The sequence below is a fragment of the Penicillium maclennaniae genome (genome assembly GCF_028827695.1).
Source record: "Penicillium maclennaniae strain IBT 15551 chromosome Unknown utg000007l:1.0-4884863.0:1.0-4888362.0, whole genome shotgun sequence".
In the NCBI taxonomy this organism is placed as follows: domain Eukaryota; kingdom Fungi; phylum Ascomycota; class Eurotiomycetes; order Eurotiales; family Aspergillaceae; genus Penicillium; species Penicillium maclennaniae.
In genome coordinates, this window is record NW_026623219.1 from 4180387 (window position 1) to 4198249 (window position 17863).

Sequence of the window (17863 nt, forward strand, 5' to 3'; positions counted from 1 at the left end):
GTTTCGGGGCCTTATCCTTGGAATTCTTTTCAGTGATCTACGAATTTCAATGAGAATGAATTATGAAACTAAATTTTCCTTGCTGTAGTACTGTAGAGCATCGCAACTCTAAATGACACTACGGTAACTTGGGCGGCCAAAGTATCATCTTAGTGAAAGTCAGTCTCAGTCTATCAAAGTCTAAGCTAGATAATGATCATTTTGTGTGTTTCTTGTCTGCCCTCGCTCGTTAAGTGAATTGGGCAATGATGCTTGATCGCTGTATTTCCTCTTCCGGTAGAGCTGATACCCAAGTTTTGAGTAGGGGCATCAGCCGTCTCATTTAGGCACTGAGAATGTCCAATCCTCGGGGAAGTGATCGTAGTGAATGTCTTCCCTGCCTTTATAGATATCATCATAATGCTCAATACGGGTTTCCGGATCCTTGGCCTGCAGGTAATACTTCTCGCTCAAAGACCGGAACGCGGGATCGTTCCACATAGTAGCCATCCAAGCAAGAGCATCTTCACTCGCAGACGTCAGAGGAAGGCCGTAGGATCGGAATCGCTGGTATTATCAGTAACACTCATCGTATATCCCCAGTGCAAGAAATCCATACCCAAAGCACAGGCCAGAAAAAGGCATCGGCAATACTGAATCCTCCAAACAGAAAACCTTCGTCAGCCTCCCCGAGCGCCGCAAGGCGCTCTTTTGTAGCCTTTCGTGCTTCGTCCCACAAAGCTAAGATGCGCTTGATGTCCACTAGAGCCTCTTCTGGAATTGGCACGTTGCCGGTATATCGGGCGAGGAAGTTGGTGCTGTATAGATTTCGCAACGTCGAAAAGCCCGAATGCATCTGGGCAGCAGCGCTGCGTGCCAACGCTCTGAGTTGACGGTCGCGAGGCCAGAGAGGAAGCTCAGGGTGAGATTCAGCGAGGAATTCGCAGATTGCCAATGAATCACCGATAGTGGTGGATCCGATTGAGCGGCATTGGATGAATGGCACGAAACCAGTTGGAGAGATCGATTTCACCTATGATGCCGGATATACATGTCAGTAGGGAACGAATTGTAACCAATCGATCGTGCATTGTCATGTACATCGGACAGTTTGATGACTTGAGAGCTATGCGGGATTTGGAAATACTCCAAGACAGCTTCCACCCGAGACGTCCAGCCTGCAACCATGATTAGAAATGCTCGACAATCCGTGTTCAGCAGGCTTACTGGAATAACGGGTGTGGGTTCCAACAAAGTGCAAGTCCATTTCCTGAGCCATAATGATTGCAATCAAAACTCCAAATAAGTCGGGAGGTAATCAGAAGAGGGCGAAGACTGGTAGATTTTTTTATAGCGGCTAATTGCGGCTTGTGGCTGACGTGACTCATTTTCGTGGTTACTGAACCGCCAATCTCGTATCCACGGCCAAGCTACTAAGCGTGAATTAGAATAGAAGCTAACAAAACGTGGCCATAATTTTAAGAGCTCAATCTGCTTATTGTGAATGTGAGGTCATTACATTAGATAATAACTAGTTGTGACTTGAATGAAGGAAAAAGTGGGCTAGGCGTAAGGAAAAGAAATCAAACTCCGGCCTTGACAAGCTCCATTAAATCACTTTCCCGTCAGGCAAGTTTCAACAAAGGACTTGACTCCTCAGATTGCACCTAAGGCTTTGACAGCTGTTCGCGGCGGAAGAAAAGAAGGAAGCCACCACTGCACTTGCATTAGTACCATGACTTCCGTAAAATCAATTGAAGAGGCTTACCAAATCGAAAGCTGGAGGACAAGCGCAATCCAAAACCACGCGTTGCCCAATGCACTGACACCGGCCGTGATATCTGGAGAGATGGGCCCCGGACCAATTTTATTCGGTGCGAAAGATCTCGCACATATAGTCGCGAGGGAGCCAAGCACCTGCGAGACAAGCAAGGTGAAGCAAATATGCATGCGAGTCAAGGTCTGCAGAAGTATCATGCCGAAACCAAGACCCTGCAGCGCATCCAGCACACCAAGCCATAGCCAAAGACTTCGGGATACCAAAGCACCGGACACATAATTTCCTGCCCATGGCAGGAAAAGACCGGTGCCGGATGTTCCCCACCATATTTGTGCCCATCTGGGTGCACCAAGGCCACAGGCTACGATGGGTAGAATCCAGCTATGTGACTTAGATATGCGTGCCATGAGACAAAGCACTGCTATCCAAACGAAGCCGAAAAAGGCAACACAGAGGCATAGGATCTGCCATGGCTTGGCGTGGTTGGAAATCCAGAGGACTATTATAGTGTCAGTTGTCTCTATTGCTTCAGATCAGTGAAAAGTAGGTACTGACAGTTCCAATTACGACCGTAGGGTGCGCTCAAGAAGAAGTTCTGCAGGATGACCACAACCCAATTCCAAAGCACGATTTTTCGCCGAAAGACAGACTTGTAGAAAGACGGAACCTTGCCAGGAGTCTGACGATAGTAATTTGGCAAGCCGAAGTAAACGATCAATCCGATCGCCCACAACAAGATCGTAATAGGTGCGCAAATCGCTCTGCCTCAATGTTAGCCTAAGACTCGACAAGACATAATTCAGGCATGAAACTCACGTCATCCTCCACGTATTGATGATACTGCCTTGCACGTTCGCAACTCCAGCATTCGTTGCCTTTGTCAGAGTTGAGCCCCAATACCAAAGGGCGATGACATATGCTTGCTGTGTACCCTGAATAAGACATGCACGGAACACCCATAGCTTCACAGGGGCACCGCTCTCATCACCAAAATTGAGGGCAAAGAAGATAGAACCGCTTGATGATGCTGCGGCATAAATACCACTTCCGATATTCTGAATCCATCCACGGATGAATGAGTTAGGCTCGTAGTGGGCAAGCCCAATGACCAAAAAGGCAGCACCATACAAGAACCATGGCACGGTCAAGACAAGCACGGATTTGTAGAACCGGAAGAAGAACCACCACAGGATAGATGTAATCAGGTACACAGTAGCGATTCCGTATAGTTTTGCTGCAGTCTGCCCGACCTCACCTGTGAGCAAGGTAATTTGGTAGGAATTAGCAGCAATGATCTGGCCGAGACCGAGAAACACGGAATAAACTGGCCAGCCTCCAAGTCGCATCTGCATCCATTTCTTCAGCCCTGTCGGTGGTACATAATTTTCTCCCAGCTTGAACTCATCGGCGGCTATTTTGCTCTCTTGGCCGCCACTCTCATGGGATGTGGTGTCATCGTTGGTGATAGACCCCGAAGGGGAAGGCCCGCCGTTCTTGCCGAATCCCGTTGAAGGAGCCGGAGATTGATTGCGTCCCAAGCGGGCGTCTCGGAATTTATCGAACCATTTCTTTTCGCTCTTCTCTAAATACTGCTCGATGCAAAGCTGAGAGTCTGAATTTGCCCCATTGAGGTCTTCCAACTTCTTCTCGAAGGCCTTGTAATATTCGCCATTGCTGTCTGTGAAGAATGGATTGACCTTTTGCAATTTGTAGTCTTTCTTATCTCCAATGACCGAATCGACAGATAGCTGTGAAGCACTGCTCAGACCATTACCTAGCTCTGCCCAAGGACGTTGCGGAGGGAGAAGAGTTTCTTCTGTTCCCGCTACGCTGGGTGCCGTAGAGCTCGAGGCTGTAGTTATGGATCGAGGAGAAAGAGAGCCTTGAATTGCGTGCCGGGCAGCAAGAACCTCTCTGGTGAGAGGCACAGGAGACTGAGAAACTTCCATTCGGTGAGCAGCGTCTGCTGGACCAGGACCCAGTGGATATTCATCATCGCCGTAGCAGGTAGTCAACATCTCGTCATCACTGTCATCCTCGATATCGGGTGCTGCTTCTTCTCCGAACTCTTCAACTCCATCCAGTGGCCTGACACCAAATGACATTGGTCGACTTAAGCCCGACTTAGGACGGACATCAATGCCTGGACTCGGGTCGTGGCTATATATCATTGAGTCACGTTGCATTGATCCAACAGTTCCAGGCCGACTAGTTGACTGAAGCGGTGGTGTGAGGGTACCAGTCGAAGTACTGGACCTAGTTGCAGTCTGCGGGGTCATCATCCCGTAAATGGCACTGTATGCCGAGGCTGCAGCAGATGGTTGCGTCTGCGTCTTTGCGCGTTCCTTGTTGTGAATCCGAATTGCTGTGGACTGAAGAATCTCCAAGTCCTCGATCCATTGTGCAACAGGGAATCGCTGCAAGGCTGACCTCGCACGCATCATCGCTCGAACTTCGGGTTTAGAGTTCAAGGCATTGTCAATCGCTAGCTTGAATTGCTTGAGAAGATGCGATGTGGTCGTGGACTCGACCGTATACCACCAACCAGGCATTTGACCGAGACCACCCACTCGAGCACCGATGCCAAGAGCTCCTTTGCGACCAAATTCCACAGCAACCAAGCCAAAAGGCTCGTCTCGTGAAGGGATTAATGCGAATTCAGCGCCCGAGAAGATAAATGGCGGCAAAACGGTGAATTGTGGTTTCGAGAATACTCTTCCGGGAAGAGCTTCATCGTACGATCCAATTTGAGAGCGGCAAATTTGCCGTACAAATCAATGACCGGTCCGATGCAGATAAGTTGAACATTTGGTCTTGATTCAAGGACGGCAGGCATCACGTCGGCGATCAGATCGATACCCTTTTGCATTGACCATCTTCCAACGAAGACAAGAAGATCGGCGTATGTATTTTGTTCCAGACCAGCCCATTCTTGCGCTTGACGCTTAAATTCTTTTCTGCCCAGTTCGAATGCGCTGTCGACGCTAATCTCATTTTTCTTAGGCAGATCTTTGTTCCACTCGCCAGTATCCGAAGGGTCGGGGTTCGGCAAATTTCCAAGCTTCCTGAGACCCCAGAAAATAGGATATCTTGCATAGGAACGTTTGCCATATTTCTTCGAAACTCCAACGGCACCAAATCCTTGCTGATGTAGACGGAGGTAAGTGGCGCCAGCATGCAACAGGTTGAAGATTTCACCGAACTGAACATAACGAGTCACAACATCCATGTCAAGATTAAAGACAGAGCAGACCTCGATCTTCTCCTTCTGTGTTCGCATGGGCCACAGGCCTTGAAACTCAGCATTGTGGAGCGATAGACAAATGGGAATTGTCTCCGGTAACTGGTATAGCGGTGCGAGTGAGCCATGGTAGTCATTGATATGATACAAATCGATAGGAAATCGCTTCATAGCTTGCGCGATACACTGGTTCCAGGCAGAGTAATAGATAGCACTATCCATATCGTCCATTCGAGCTGGGTAAGGCTCTTGGGCCGATTGTTGACGGAAGACTGGTGCGTCCAGGAGCACGTAGGTGATGTTTTTCACGTAATGGTACTGAATCTTCACCTCGTAGGAGCTGCCGAGAATCATGACAAACATAGACTCGGCAGGCTTGTCAATAGGGTAATCTATTCCGCCAACACATGGGATAACCCAAATGAGATCCTGATGTCCAAGTTGCCTGCTCATCAGTTGTGCCATGACGCCCAAGCCGCCGATCTTGATTTTGATACCCCAATCGGCAAGGTCATATTCCATTGTCGCAACGAGAACCTTCCGCCGGTGTGAGGTACGGCTACTGAAGGCGGATTTGCTCTGAAGGAATCTGGATCTGGTTGCCAGGCGTATCAGAGGGTTCTTTGACTGCCCATTCTCCGTTTTCTCCAGCTTGAATATGTTGAATACACTCGTTGAGATAAGTGTCTTCTTCTCACTCACTCCAACCTGGTTGAATTTGATTTTGTAGAATGTCTTCTTGAACACGTAGGCGGTTGTGATGGCTGTGATAAGTGGTATTACCCACAGAAGGACAAAAAGAGCAATTTGGGTATACTGTGAGCCCGCAGGGATGAGTTCGAATTTCATCGATGCATCGTCAAGGTGGATTCTCCACGCCAAATGGGGGTGGGGAGGATGCCGAGTAATGTTAATTGTGGTCACACTGAGCGAAGACGGGGGTAGCCGATCCAGGATTGAATCTCCATCGGAATCTCCATAAATATAGCTTTGATCAGGCTGCCCATCTGGATTGATACCCCACACATTGAGCTGACCCTGAGCGGGCCACTCTGCCATGAAACGGAACTTCCAAAAGCCATCGCTGTCTTGCTTCACAGTGTTTGCCAGGCCAGAATCGTAGCCATATTCATTGAAGGGACCATTGAAAAATAGATGAGGGAAACGACGAGGCATTTGCCAGTCAGGCCCGTCACCTTCTTGAACATAATCGCTGCTTCCCGTAAAGCGGCTCCAGTATTCGACACGGATATGTTTTCCGTCCCATCTCTGAGACTTTGTCCCAAACCAAGGTTGTTCTTCGATGGTGTGATTGCCTCCTTCGTATGGGATCCAATTAGAAAACGAGCTTCCCCAGTTCGTCGAGTAGCGGTACATGTCTGCACCTGCCGCATGTTGCCGGATGAAGAGCTCTCCATCAATGCGTTGATGGAGCAGACTGCTCGAGTAATTGGCAGAGGTAAAGATCATGGGATTATCGTGCTGTCCAATGCGAACCAAAAAATGATCGATCGCATCTGTGAACTTCCCGTCGCTGCTTGTTGCATTACTGACAGTCAAGCGGTGAATTCCGTTATAGACATTTTTCAGAGTTGCCGACCAGCCCCAGCTGCTGGGAATGTTTCCAGTCCACAGGGGATCATCTGAATTAATGAACCCACAATTCACTGTGTCAAGATCAATGGAAGGAACCTCTCCCGACTCAGTTGTTGACTCGAGTGAAATAAAATCTGCTAGAAGGGTGCAGTTCATCTCAGTGTTGAAATAAAGACCAACTTCGAGATTCTCACTCTCTCCAGGAGCAGCTTTGGACAAGACTGGTGCATCATGCCCAGGGATGAACTTGGTGATCATTGGATGTGGAGGCACAAAATTTTCTTTCGGGACGTACGCTCTGAACTCGTAAGCATTGAGAGTTATGCTATCGAGGCACCCATTGAATTTCTCGGAGCCATTGAGATGAAGCTTTGTGGGACCGTCTTTTAAAGTAAGCTCGTCATGGGGATAGAAGAGGTTCTTGACAGTGGTATTTGTATCATAAGGTGCCACGAGAGCCCGATCTCTGTCAGAGCAATCGAAGTCGTATGTGACTGTCCGGTTATCATTTTGATAGACGAACCAAATGGTCTGGTTCCCTGCCACTCCAAGGTCCTGCATCTGGTAGTACGGACTTCGCAGAACAGACCACATCCCTGTTTCGGTTGGAACACCATTAGAGCCTGGATAATAGATGTTATGCGTTTGGTTAGACAACAATTGAATCCACCAGCCGTCGTTCAGTGCTGGGTAATTGTGTCGCATCTGGTACATATGTTTGATGGTATTGCGGACTGGGTGAGATGGATCTCGGTGATCATACGTGGCGGACTCGTCACGACATCCCAATCGCCCTGATTCGATCGGCCATCGGAAGTATTGAGTTGAATTCAACTGGAAACAACCATGGGTCTTCCATGCTGTGGCAGCAGACATTGCTTGTCGACCGAAGATGTAATTGGAAGCCGTCGCATCGAGGATATAGAAGGCTTGTTCCTCGCCCCAAAGCAAAAGTGGAATACCAGGTAGATGAAGAGTGGTGATGAACAGGGCCAATAGCTGCCTCTCGATGCCCTGTGAGACGGTTGGCCAACGGAAAACATCCTGGTTTGTCGCTCCGTACATATGCCGAGGATCAAATTTGCCGGTATTGGCATTGATCATGTCATTTGTGAGGATCATCTCGTACCACGCCTCTGTCCAACTGACTGGAATATCATAACCGGCCGCGAGGTTTCCATCCATTCCGAGGAATCTGGTTAGTGAGCGATAAATAGAATAGTGGAAAGCAGCACCATCAATGGCCTGTTGAGTCTCATCACGAATGAAGTAATCTTCAGATGAGTTCTTTAAGTGGAATGCTTCGTCGAGAGTTTCCGGGAGCATATCAGGTTGCCGACCACGACCTAGGAAGACAGAACCCAGGTTATTCCCTACCGTTATCTCTCCCGGGAGGAAGAAATTCTCCTTCCCGACTCGCCGTGCGCATGCTCGGTATGAACTTGAAATGTCACCGAGTGCATCGACGGTTGCTTGGGTGGCTTTATCGTAACGGAAACCGTCAATATCAAGTGAGGAGATGATCATACATGAATGCCGAATGAGCCGCTGTCGGACACTGGGTACCCATTCACGTAGACGGTCCTGGACTGATGCGAATTTGGCAAGTTCACGCTGCCAATCGGGGAAGACACCGAAAGCTTCAATATCGCCGTATTGGTCAAAGTCGCTGTCGTAGCATCCCGATAGCTCATCTTGAACGTATGAACCAACTGGGAATCCAGTTTCGTTCCAGAAGCGAGGATATTCGCAAGATTCGTTATAGCTGTTGCCAAAATGAAAGTCAACGTAGTGTCGAGATGACTTCCACTCGGCCTTATGCTCCTTCAACGAGAATGGTGTGGTAGTGTTCAAATACCCCTCGAAGCCAATTAGATCACCCATCCTTAAGCGAGTAAGCTTTTGGTCTATATTGCTTGATTTTGAAACACAGGGTGCTCTTGGACGGACTTACGTGGCAACTGTGTTGTCAAAAATGACATACATTCCGCGATTATGAATCTCCGTAATGGCATCTCTCCAAACCTGAATTGTACCGAAGTGCTGATCTAGCAGAGTCGTATCAAGAGCCGAATACCCATCCGAGCTCCATGGTTGATTCATCAAGACTAATCCGGCCAGATATATTCCCTGAGAACAAAAGCTTAGTTGATGGGTGCTTCGCTCTCCAAGGGGGCTTCCTTCCTAACCTTGATGCCCATTCCCTGGAGATAGTCCAAAGTGTCAACCAAGCCTGCCACATCACCGCCATGTCGCATTTGATTTGAGCCCAGATCATGCTCAAAGAGAGTTCCATTGATATTATCGTTGGTCGGGTCACCATTAACAAACCGATCAAGGAAGAGTGTGTAGATTGGAAAACGCCAATTGGCCGGGGAAGGGTGATAAGTGTGATTTGGCCATTTCCCCCAGTATTCAGCCGGGTTTGAGGCTGTTTTATTCTCGTTGACGTTATATGCGGTGAGCGCCTCGTCGTATGGCCAGCATCGTCCAAGCACAGCAAGCTGGCTGATGAAAAGGCTTGCATGTTTCCAATGCATCGTCAATAACGGTGCAGAATCAGATTCTACACTGACGAAATTAATAAATTGAAAGATCCTCACATTTAGTCATGAAGAGATGGGAACAGAGAGCCACTGCAACTGCAGTCAGAAGTGGGAGTGGTTGGGTGGAGAAGCAGCTCACATTTCCAATGGTCGACGTCCAGGGACGAAGAAAATAGTGCCACCCCCAGAGCTGGAGTAAAGAATACTGATACTGAATATTAGCGATAGGCTCAGTGCATCTCCAAAGTAAAAGTTACAGCGAAAGGACGCAAGTACAGGTTCAGTCCTCGACGACGACCAAGGGAGAGGAGAAAGAACAAGAGTCGTGAAGTATTTGTGGGAATTAAATGAAAACTGGAGATCCTCAGCGAGCCAGAAAAAGAAAAAAGACAATTCAGCTGAAGCCAGATTCCAGAATATACTCCCAAGCAAAATTGATGTGTCTTCTACCTCGTCAACAAGTACACCTGTGTCTGATCATTTATCTTACCTCTCTTCCCATTACTGCTTGATTGGATCTTTTTGACACCGGAAGAAGCTGTAAGTACCCAGAGAGTTCCTAACGAGACAAAATAGCTAGGACAAATTTGTAAACTTCCGTTCCGCGGATCGAATGGATCTTTCTTGACGAATGCCATCTCGAGGGAACAAGGGCTCAGACAACAGAATTCAGAATTGTCTTACGAGACAAGGCTTTTGCTGAGGAGCTTCAAGCAACATCCTTAGCTCTATGCATGACAGACGGCCGAGAAGGAATGGACCTGTGTCGATGATACGGAGTACGCGACTCATGCGGTGTATGTAGGACAGGGGCCTGTGATACTCGATCATGGATGGCAAAGAAGAAACGTCGATGCGATAACGGGCAATGTAGAACATACGAACCCAATCTGGTATTGGTCTGATTTCAACAATGACTGTCAGAGGACTAGGGTCAGCTTGCTCTCGAAAAGATGAATGAAAAGGTATGTCCAATATAAGAGAGCATTGCGCAGTCATTGTCTGTGCAATCATTCACAGCTTCTTAGGATATTTACATAATTCCATGTCTACTCGCAAACAAGAAGGAAATTTGGTTCTTCGAATCTGTAACAGGGGTATTGCTATTCATTGGTGCCTTACAAAATAATTCATGACCTGCTGCTGCCATAAATTTGGTATTACCAGAGGTAATTGCTATTTAGACTACCGCAGCGCCACTTTACGAGAGCATTTAACTCTATCGACTATGATATTTCCGGGGTGTGCCGGCATACCTCCAGTCCTTTGCTTATATCTGCTCGGTGGAGCAATAAACGTTGAGGCAGGTGGTGTGTTTGAGCATATCCCCGCTAGACAAGCCGTTGAGAACACTAGAAACATGCTTGTTCATACGGACTTGAAGCTTCGTCATAAACAAAAGAAGCTGTCCGTGGCGCCATTCAAGGCATGCATTGCGAAGGGTCTGATGTACTACAATTCCCAGTGCTCCATTACACGCATTGCCTTGACAAATAACCAGACGCTCTCAATTACCCCCATGCACAAGAGCCGTCTTCGTGCATCACAATGACAAGGCACCAAAAGATTATGTTTGGCCACGTTTTACCTGTTTGTAGACATGAAATAAGTTGATATCGTCGAACTTGGGCGAGAGCTCACTACTTTCATATGTGCACTCGTCTCGGATCTATTATGTCTCCATCACGGCATCGAGGCGGGGAATAAACTGTGCTTTATCTTGAACTCGATAACATGATGATCGTCATTCTCAATCTATGTAGACAATCTTCAAATGGCCTCTAATCCAGGCATTGTTTCGCCATCAGCACATGGCCCGAATTGAAAGCCATAAATACGCCTGTGCTTTCGGTGACACGTGAACAGCCACTGGGAATCCGCCGGAAGCTGCCAGGATCTGGCTACTCCCCAAATAGAACGGGTGCGTCAAATGGTTCCTAGCAAGTTCTCATTGATAGCCGTTGACGGCCCCAAGACTGATATCAAATTTACCAAATTGAAAGCCAGCAAAGAATTACGCCGGTAGTAAACTTTAGTTGAGAAAGATGTCCCGAGAGTTCGAAAATCATGATGTTATTTGTCATCTAATCAGGCTTTGCATGTTCAACGCCGGTTTCGTTGCTTGCACTGAGTCCTCACCCGATTTCAAGCGACCCCAAATGGCCTGAGCGCGATCGGCTCGTTCGATATCTCAGGTACGTCATTGGCTCCGCTCAAATTACCTTCAGTGCCCGTGCTATCTATACAATCAACTCGTAGATCAGTTTCAGAGGTAATGACACCTGTTATGCTGTGTATGACTGTTGACCTCTCATCACCCGGTCTGACCGTATCTGTCTATGGCAGGGGCTTCCGATGCAATGACACGGTGAATCTTGGATATTCCGAATTCCACACGATGGGTCAACCAGGGAAGTGTGAAATGACCATGGTTTTAATATAGCTTATACAGTGGCCCTTTTTTTTTTTTGGCTGCACAGACAATGTGTATGAATTCCTCAACGAGACCGAAAAATCTATCGATATGGCGTTCTTAGATCACACATCCAATTATGCCGATTGGAGCATTAAACGGCACCCCTCATCGGCCTGTGAGACTAGTTCGTACATTGCTAGGGCGCGGTAAGAGATATGGAAGGGTTAAGGTAACCCAAGTCTACCTGCTATCTGCACAGGGAGATGGATCTTGACAAAGATGTATGAGGCCTACAAATAGCCCAAAAATAATTCTGTTCAAAATGCTGTGTGTATTGACAGACTGGAGTAACTCCGGGCTATCCTGGTATCATGACTCTTCTTTTTTTGTCTCTTCATACTTCGTACCTCAATGAGGCTGTTGCGGACCTTTTTTTTACTCCGCGCCGTAGCGGTAGCGGTAATCCTTGAGGCGCTGGATTTCGCCAGCGCCGATCGAGTCGCTGAGCTTCTCGATCAGGTCGTGTAGACCGAGGACAGAGCGAATGGGGATGTTACCGCCAAGGTCACGCTCGGCGCAGCCGATAGCGCTCTTGGGCTCGGAGTCGCTGACACGCTCTTCACGGTCCAGCATGACAACGACACCGGCGACGATACCGCCCTCCTTCTCAATGATGCCGACAGCCTCACGCAGAGCAGTACCAGCGGTGATGACGTCGTCAACAATGACGACACGCTTGCCCTTCAGCGGAGCTCCGACAATGTTACCACCCTCACCGTGAGCCTTGGCCTCTTTGCGGTTGAAAGAATAGCTCACGTTGTCCCAAGTACCCTTGGGGGAACCGGAGAGAGAGTCCTGGACAGCCAATTCATTGAGCACGGCCGCACAAATGGGAATTCCCTTGTAGGCGGGACCGAAAACAATGTCGAAGTTGGGCTTGGTGGTGCCGTTGGCGTCGGTGGTCACGAAGGGCTCGGAGGAAAGGACGCTAGCATAGGCGGCAGAGCTAGCGCGCAACAAGGGCGCAGTATGCATGAGCGAGGATGTGAAGAAGTAAGGAGACTCGCGACCAGACTTCAGGACGTAAGTTCCGAAGGAAAGGACTTTGTTGGAGATCAAGAGCGGCAACAGAGTGGACTTGTAGTCCTGGTTGGCGGAGGGCGAGGGAATGGAGGTCGACATCTTGACGGTATTCGAGCTGCTCTCTGTGTATATAAGGGCAGAAAGAGCACAAGTGGGTTCCAATTGAGGTAGAAAGAAAGAAGGATAAAAGTCGGCGATAAGCGGCCGCAATGGGAAAATTTGCCCCGGAACCCTTTTTCTTAAGGAGGGGCATGAGGGGTAGCCATAGTACCTGGTCCCATCTTGCCCATTTCTACTTGTAAATGTATAATCATCAATTGAATGTAAATCAAAGGTGTAGATGTGTCGAAATGGTCGGACTGTCCAAAAAATCTCGCCAAAATTGACGATTGCACCATCGAATGCTCCCTTTTTGGACGGAACACGTGCCTCTCCGACTTTCGGCCTCCCCGCCAAATTGTCCCGAAAGATTCACCTTCCGTCAACTCCCACTCGGAGCCATTTGATTCTTTTTTTTCCCCCTTTCTACACTATTTTCTTTCTTTCTGTGCTTCTCGCATCTTTCTCCGCTGTGGGTACCATAGCAAACTGGTCTGGAATCCTGGTGATCGTAAGACCCTCCTCTCGGCGCCGATAGCCCCAGGTCAGCTCCTTAACAAAACCATTCAATCGTTGAATTTCCGTATGATTTCCCTTTCCCCAAGTCCTGAAACATGAATCTATGGCCTTCCCAATTTCCGGCTGCCATGTGAATCACGAAGCTGACAGATCTCCCCCCCGGGCTAGGTTAAACCAACACAATGCATATCCGTGAGAAGCTCGCGCAAAAGGAGGCCACCGGGGAGCCCGGAATCTCCTTTGAATTCTTCCCCCCAAGACAGCACAAGGTGTACAGAACCTTTACGACCGTATGGACCGTATGCACGGATTGGGCCCCTCTTTCATCGACATCACATGGGGTGCAGGTGGTCGTCACTCTGATTTGACCCTGGAAATGGTTGGCGTTGCTCAATCCGTCTATGGCTTGGAGACGTGCATGCATTTAACCTGTACCGACATGCCTATAGAGAAGGTTGACAATGCCCTCCAGACCGCCTACAAGGCTGGATGCACCAACATTCTGGCTCTCCGCGGTGACCCGCCCCGTGATAAGGAGGCATGGGAGGCCGACGAAAAAGGTTTCCGCTACGCGAAGGATCTTGTCAAGTACATTCGCGAAAAGTACGGTAACCATTTCGACATTGGTGTGGGCGCCTATCCGGAGGGCGCCGATGACAACTCTGACGTGGACCAGTTGATTGATCATTTGAAGGAGAAGGTGGATGCTGGGAGTACCTTCGTTGTCACCCAGATGTTCTACGATGCCGATAACTTCGTGGAATGGGTGAAGAAATGCCGAGCTAAGGGCATCACCGTTCCAATTATCCCTGGTATCATGCCGATTCAGACCTATGCCTCGTTCATTCGCCGATCGACATGGACCAAGACTCGTGTGCCTCCAGAGTGGATGGAGGCTTTGGAACCCGTCAAGAACGATGACTCCGCTGTCCGCGATATTGGAAAACGTTTGATTGCGGAGATGTGTCGAAAGCTTCTGGCATCAGGCATCAACCACCTACACTTCTACACAATGAACCTGGCTCAGGCAACAATCCTGGTTTTAGAGGAGCTAGGTCTCTCACCATCACCCGAATCTCCCATTCAGCGCTCTCTGCCATGGCGGCCGTCTCTTGCGCTGGGTCGCAGAACGGAAGATGTGCGACCGGTGTTTTGGCGCAACCGGCAGTCGTCATATGTCGCCCGTACCCAAACATGGGACGAATACCCCAACGGTCGTTGGACCGACTCTCGCTCTCCTGCGTTTGGTGAACTGGATGCTTACGGTGTCGGACTGAAGGGAACAAACGAACAGAACATCAAACTCTGGGGCCAGCCCAAGTCGATCAAAGACCTTTCTGAAATATTCATCAGTTTCCTGTCGGGCAAGCTCGACCGGTTGCCTTGGAGTGACAGCCCTATCACTGCCGAAGCAGATGTTATCAAGGACCACTTGATCGCGCTCACCCAGCGAGGATTTTTGACCATCAACTCCCAGCCCGCGATCAACGGCATCAGGTCATCAGACCCTGTGTACGGATGGGGACCCAAGAATGGCTTCGTTTACCAGAAAGCGTACCTTGAACTTCTCGTGCCCTCCTACCTCATCGATGAGTTGATTGCTCGTATCGAGAAGAATGATGACCTGACCTATCACGCCATTCAAAAGAGCGGTGAGCTGCGTACCAACACAAACGACAGCCCCAATGCATTGACATGGGGTATCTTTGCCGGCCGAGAGATCATTCAGCCAACCATTGTCGAGACCGTCAGTTTCCTGGCCTGGAAGGACGAGGCTTACCGATTGGGTGAAGATTGGTCCAAATGCTACGAGACTGGGAGCGCTAGTCGCAAGCTGATCGAGCAGGTCATGGACGACTGGTACTTGGTCAACATTGTCGACAACGACTTCCACCGAATCAATGCAGTCTTCGATCTCTTCACGGATCTCGAAATCAAAGACCTCTCCGTCGAACTTCCCGGAAAGCCCGAACCTAACGGTGCAGCGGAGGAGAATGGCGCCGCAACCAAGAACTAAGATCCCACTCAACCGGGACCTCACGCTTTAACGCAAGCGTTATAGGCTCTCCAACACGAGCTTTTGTCAATATTAACTCACGACTCTACCTAATTCAACATCACCTCTCTCAACGATACTCAACGAAACCTGTCCCGAACCAACCCACCCAACACCAAATCTCGGGCCCTCCTTGCAATGTGTCATGGCGTCACGATTGAAGACCTCTCAACGATTTCTTCCCAAGCGTTCACTTTTTCATTTCAACATCTACCATTTACTGTCCCGATACCCCGTCTCTTTAACAATGACGCTTCATCGCTCAGATAACTTCTGTTCTCTTCACACTCCACTGGCCTGGTGCTTGTTTTCTTCCATTGCTCTTTGCTGAGCTTCTGGGAAATGGAGGATGAAAAAGTCAGAAGAAATCAAAAATTCAACATCTTAATTTTACCCTTTCGGGAAATATCTACTTCACTTGTTTTTCTTCCTTCCTATTGGACTTTCTAGCATAGAGGCTGTAGTTAGAGCGATGGCTTGTTCGTTGTTCGTTTTTGACTTCAGTCAGCATTTCTTCACCAAGCAGCAGTGTTTCTTATAGTCGTTGGGCTATCTTTGGCTTTATCCTAGTCAAGAATACATGCTTTGCCCTATTCGATCTTCATATTGAAACCTATCTATGACAGTGCGCGTATTTTGTAATGCATGTGAGTGAAACCCGGCATTTTCAAGTCCTCCGCGAGTCTCTTCCCAAGGTGCATTCCATGGGGATGATCCTGCCCAGCTGCTTTGATCTTCTCCGTGGTGTCCTCCTGCTCTTCTTTCTGGGCATCCATCCGCAACACAACACGATGGTCTCATCTTTCAACTGATCAGATCAAACCTCGCGGCCCACTTCAGACAAGATTACAGGCAATCCCGACATGTCATTGACAATGATCATACTTCAAAGATGAGTAGTCATCACATGCGCTCACATTTCATTGACCGTAGCCCTGAAATATCTTAATATATTCACATTCAGCGTTCGTGGATCGCATCTTGAAAACCAATCAAAGAGTGCTATAAGTGCTCTCCTTTCCATAAATCACCTGCAAAGTACCGGTGGAATCAGTGTAATAGATAGCACCTGTCTTCTTAAAGCCTGGCCAGGTGTCTATTCCGAAGAAAACATTTGACCACTCGAACTGTGTACCAGCCGCGTGAGAATTATACAGAGCGCTGATGACACTGCTATCAGTGATCAAGCCAAGTCCCCAGACCACAGCGAAAATGGTGATAGTGGAGCCAGAAGGAGGAGTGGTGGCAGATACAGCGTAGGTCGAGGGAGACGAAGCGAGGTGGCCGGGTACAATGGTGAAGGTGCCCTCATTCCTGTAGCTAATGAAAACTCGCTGCTCGGCGTCGCAAGTGAACAGCATGGACAGACTAGGGATGACGCCGTACCAGGAGTCAGTCGATGGGAAAGGGTTGGTGAATGGACCATAGAGGTTGTTCGTGTTAATGACGATGTCACTTCCGGAGTACAGGTTGGCTTGTGCGACGGTGGTTTGGTCGGTGTTGGCCAGGACGAATTTCTCGATTGCAAGAGTAGTGCAGACTTGGGTGGCGGTTGCGACGGCTTGGACGGTCGAGTATACGTCGATCTCTGTGGTGACAGTGGCAGTTTCGGTCACGGTCGAGTCGACAGTTGCAGTGACGGTGAAAGAGTCAGTGGTAGAGTAAGATTCCACGTCGGTGAAGAAAGACGATACATAGATGGTGGACGGAACGGTGGAGGTGACCGTGATGGTGTTGGTGATGTCTGTGGTTGAATCGGCTGTAGCAGTCACCGTATCAACCTCGGTGGCCGTTACAGGAAGAGTAATGGTGACGGTAACAGTTGGAGTAGCTGCTATAACAGTCGAAGTGGCAGTGACTGTAGGAGTCGTGAGGTGCAAGCATGAACAAGCCGCAGAAGCAAAGGCATTGCCCAGTCCCCGTAGACAGGTCGGAGTGGCTACAAGTTGACCACGCTCTTGAATGTCACGACGATCATAGATGATAGCTGTGGAGACAGCAGTGACCGTCGAGGTGACAGTGTTGGATACAATATCCGTGAGAGTGGCCGTGAAGTAATCCGTCGCAGTATCAGTCTCGGTCTGATCGATCGTGATGGTAGTCGAGACAGTGTTCGTCACATCAACAATGTCCGTGACAGGAGTGGTGAGGTAGTCAACCTCAGTAGCACTATAATAGTCGGTGATTGTATCAGTGATGGTGGCCGTTGTCGTACTTGTCACGGTGCCAGTGGTGTACGCCGTGGCAGTATCAGTCGTCACAGCAGGAGTCGAGGTGGTGGTGACCGTCTGAGTGGCAGTCTTGATGTTCAGAACACTGGTGCAGAACGTGTCTGCCTTGGAATCCAGCTTCAGGATATTGACGACAAGGTCTTCGAGAAGACAGAAGTCTCGAAGTTGAAGCGGGTTTGCTTCGCTCACTGGGAGTCCATGGACGAGTCCTGCCAGGGCAGCTGCTGCCAGCACCAGAGGTCGAACCATCGTGAATAGAGACACGAAATGATAGAAAAAGATAGAGTGTATTTTCCGGACGAGAAGCTAGAATTTGA

The 17863-nt window shown here is 48.9% G+C and overlaps 5 protein-coding genes across 5 annotated transcripts; 1 reads left to right on the forward strand and 4 right to left on the reverse strand.

Annotated features, from left to right (window-relative positions):
* Positions 1-318: 318 nt before the first annotated feature.
* N7477_008767 (glutathione S-transferase) lies at positions 319-1453 on the reverse strand (the record flags this gene model as incomplete). The annotated part of the gene is made up of 5 exons (XM_056970430.1): positions 319-546; positions 599-1012; positions 1081-1157; positions 1207-1275; positions 1441-1453. 5 exons carry the CDS (start codon positions 1451-1453, stop codon positions 319-321), a joined length of 801 nt encoding a protein of 266 aa, XP_056820462.1.
* A 193-nt stretch (positions 1454-1646) lies between these two features.
* ags2 (alpha-1,3-glucan synthase Ags2) lies at positions 1647-9136 on the reverse strand (the record flags this gene model as incomplete). The annotated part of the gene is made up of 7 exons (XM_056970431.1): positions 1647-1695; positions 1748-2258; positions 2315-2520; positions 2576-4474; positions 4531-8481; positions 8551-8726; positions 8786-9136. The coding sequence occupies 7 exons, from the start codon at positions 9134-9136 to the stop codon at positions 1647-1649; spliced, it is 7143 nt and encodes a 2380-aa protein (XP_056820463.1).
* Positions 9137-11993: 2857 nt separating this feature from the next.
* On the reverse strand, positions 11994-12740 carry N7477_008769 (orotate phosphoribosyltransferase; the record flags this gene model as incomplete). The annotated part of the gene is made up of 1 exon (XM_056970432.1): positions 11994-12740. The coding sequence occupies one exon, from the start codon at positions 12738-12740 to the stop codon at positions 11994-11996; it is 747 nt and encodes a 248-aa protein (XP_056820464.1).
* An 811-nt stretch (positions 12741-13551) lies between these two features.
* N7477_008770 (methylenetetrahydrofolate reductase (NAD(P)H) MET13) lies at positions 13552-15276 on the forward strand (the record flags this gene model as incomplete). The annotated part of the gene is made up of 1 exon (XM_056970433.1): positions 13552-15276. One exon carries the CDS (start codon positions 13552-13554, stop codon positions 15274-15276), a length of 1725 nt encoding a protein of 574 aa, XP_056820465.1.
* Positions 15277-16307: 1031 nt separating this feature from the next.
* Positions 16308-17795, reverse strand: N7477_008771 (uncharacterized protein; the record flags this gene model as incomplete). The annotated part of the gene is made up of 1 exon (XM_056970434.1): positions 16308-17795. One exon carries the CDS (start codon positions 17793-17795, stop codon positions 16308-16310), a length of 1488 nt encoding a protein of 495 aa, XP_056820466.1.
* Between the last annotated feature and the right edge of the window lie 68 nt (positions 17796-17863).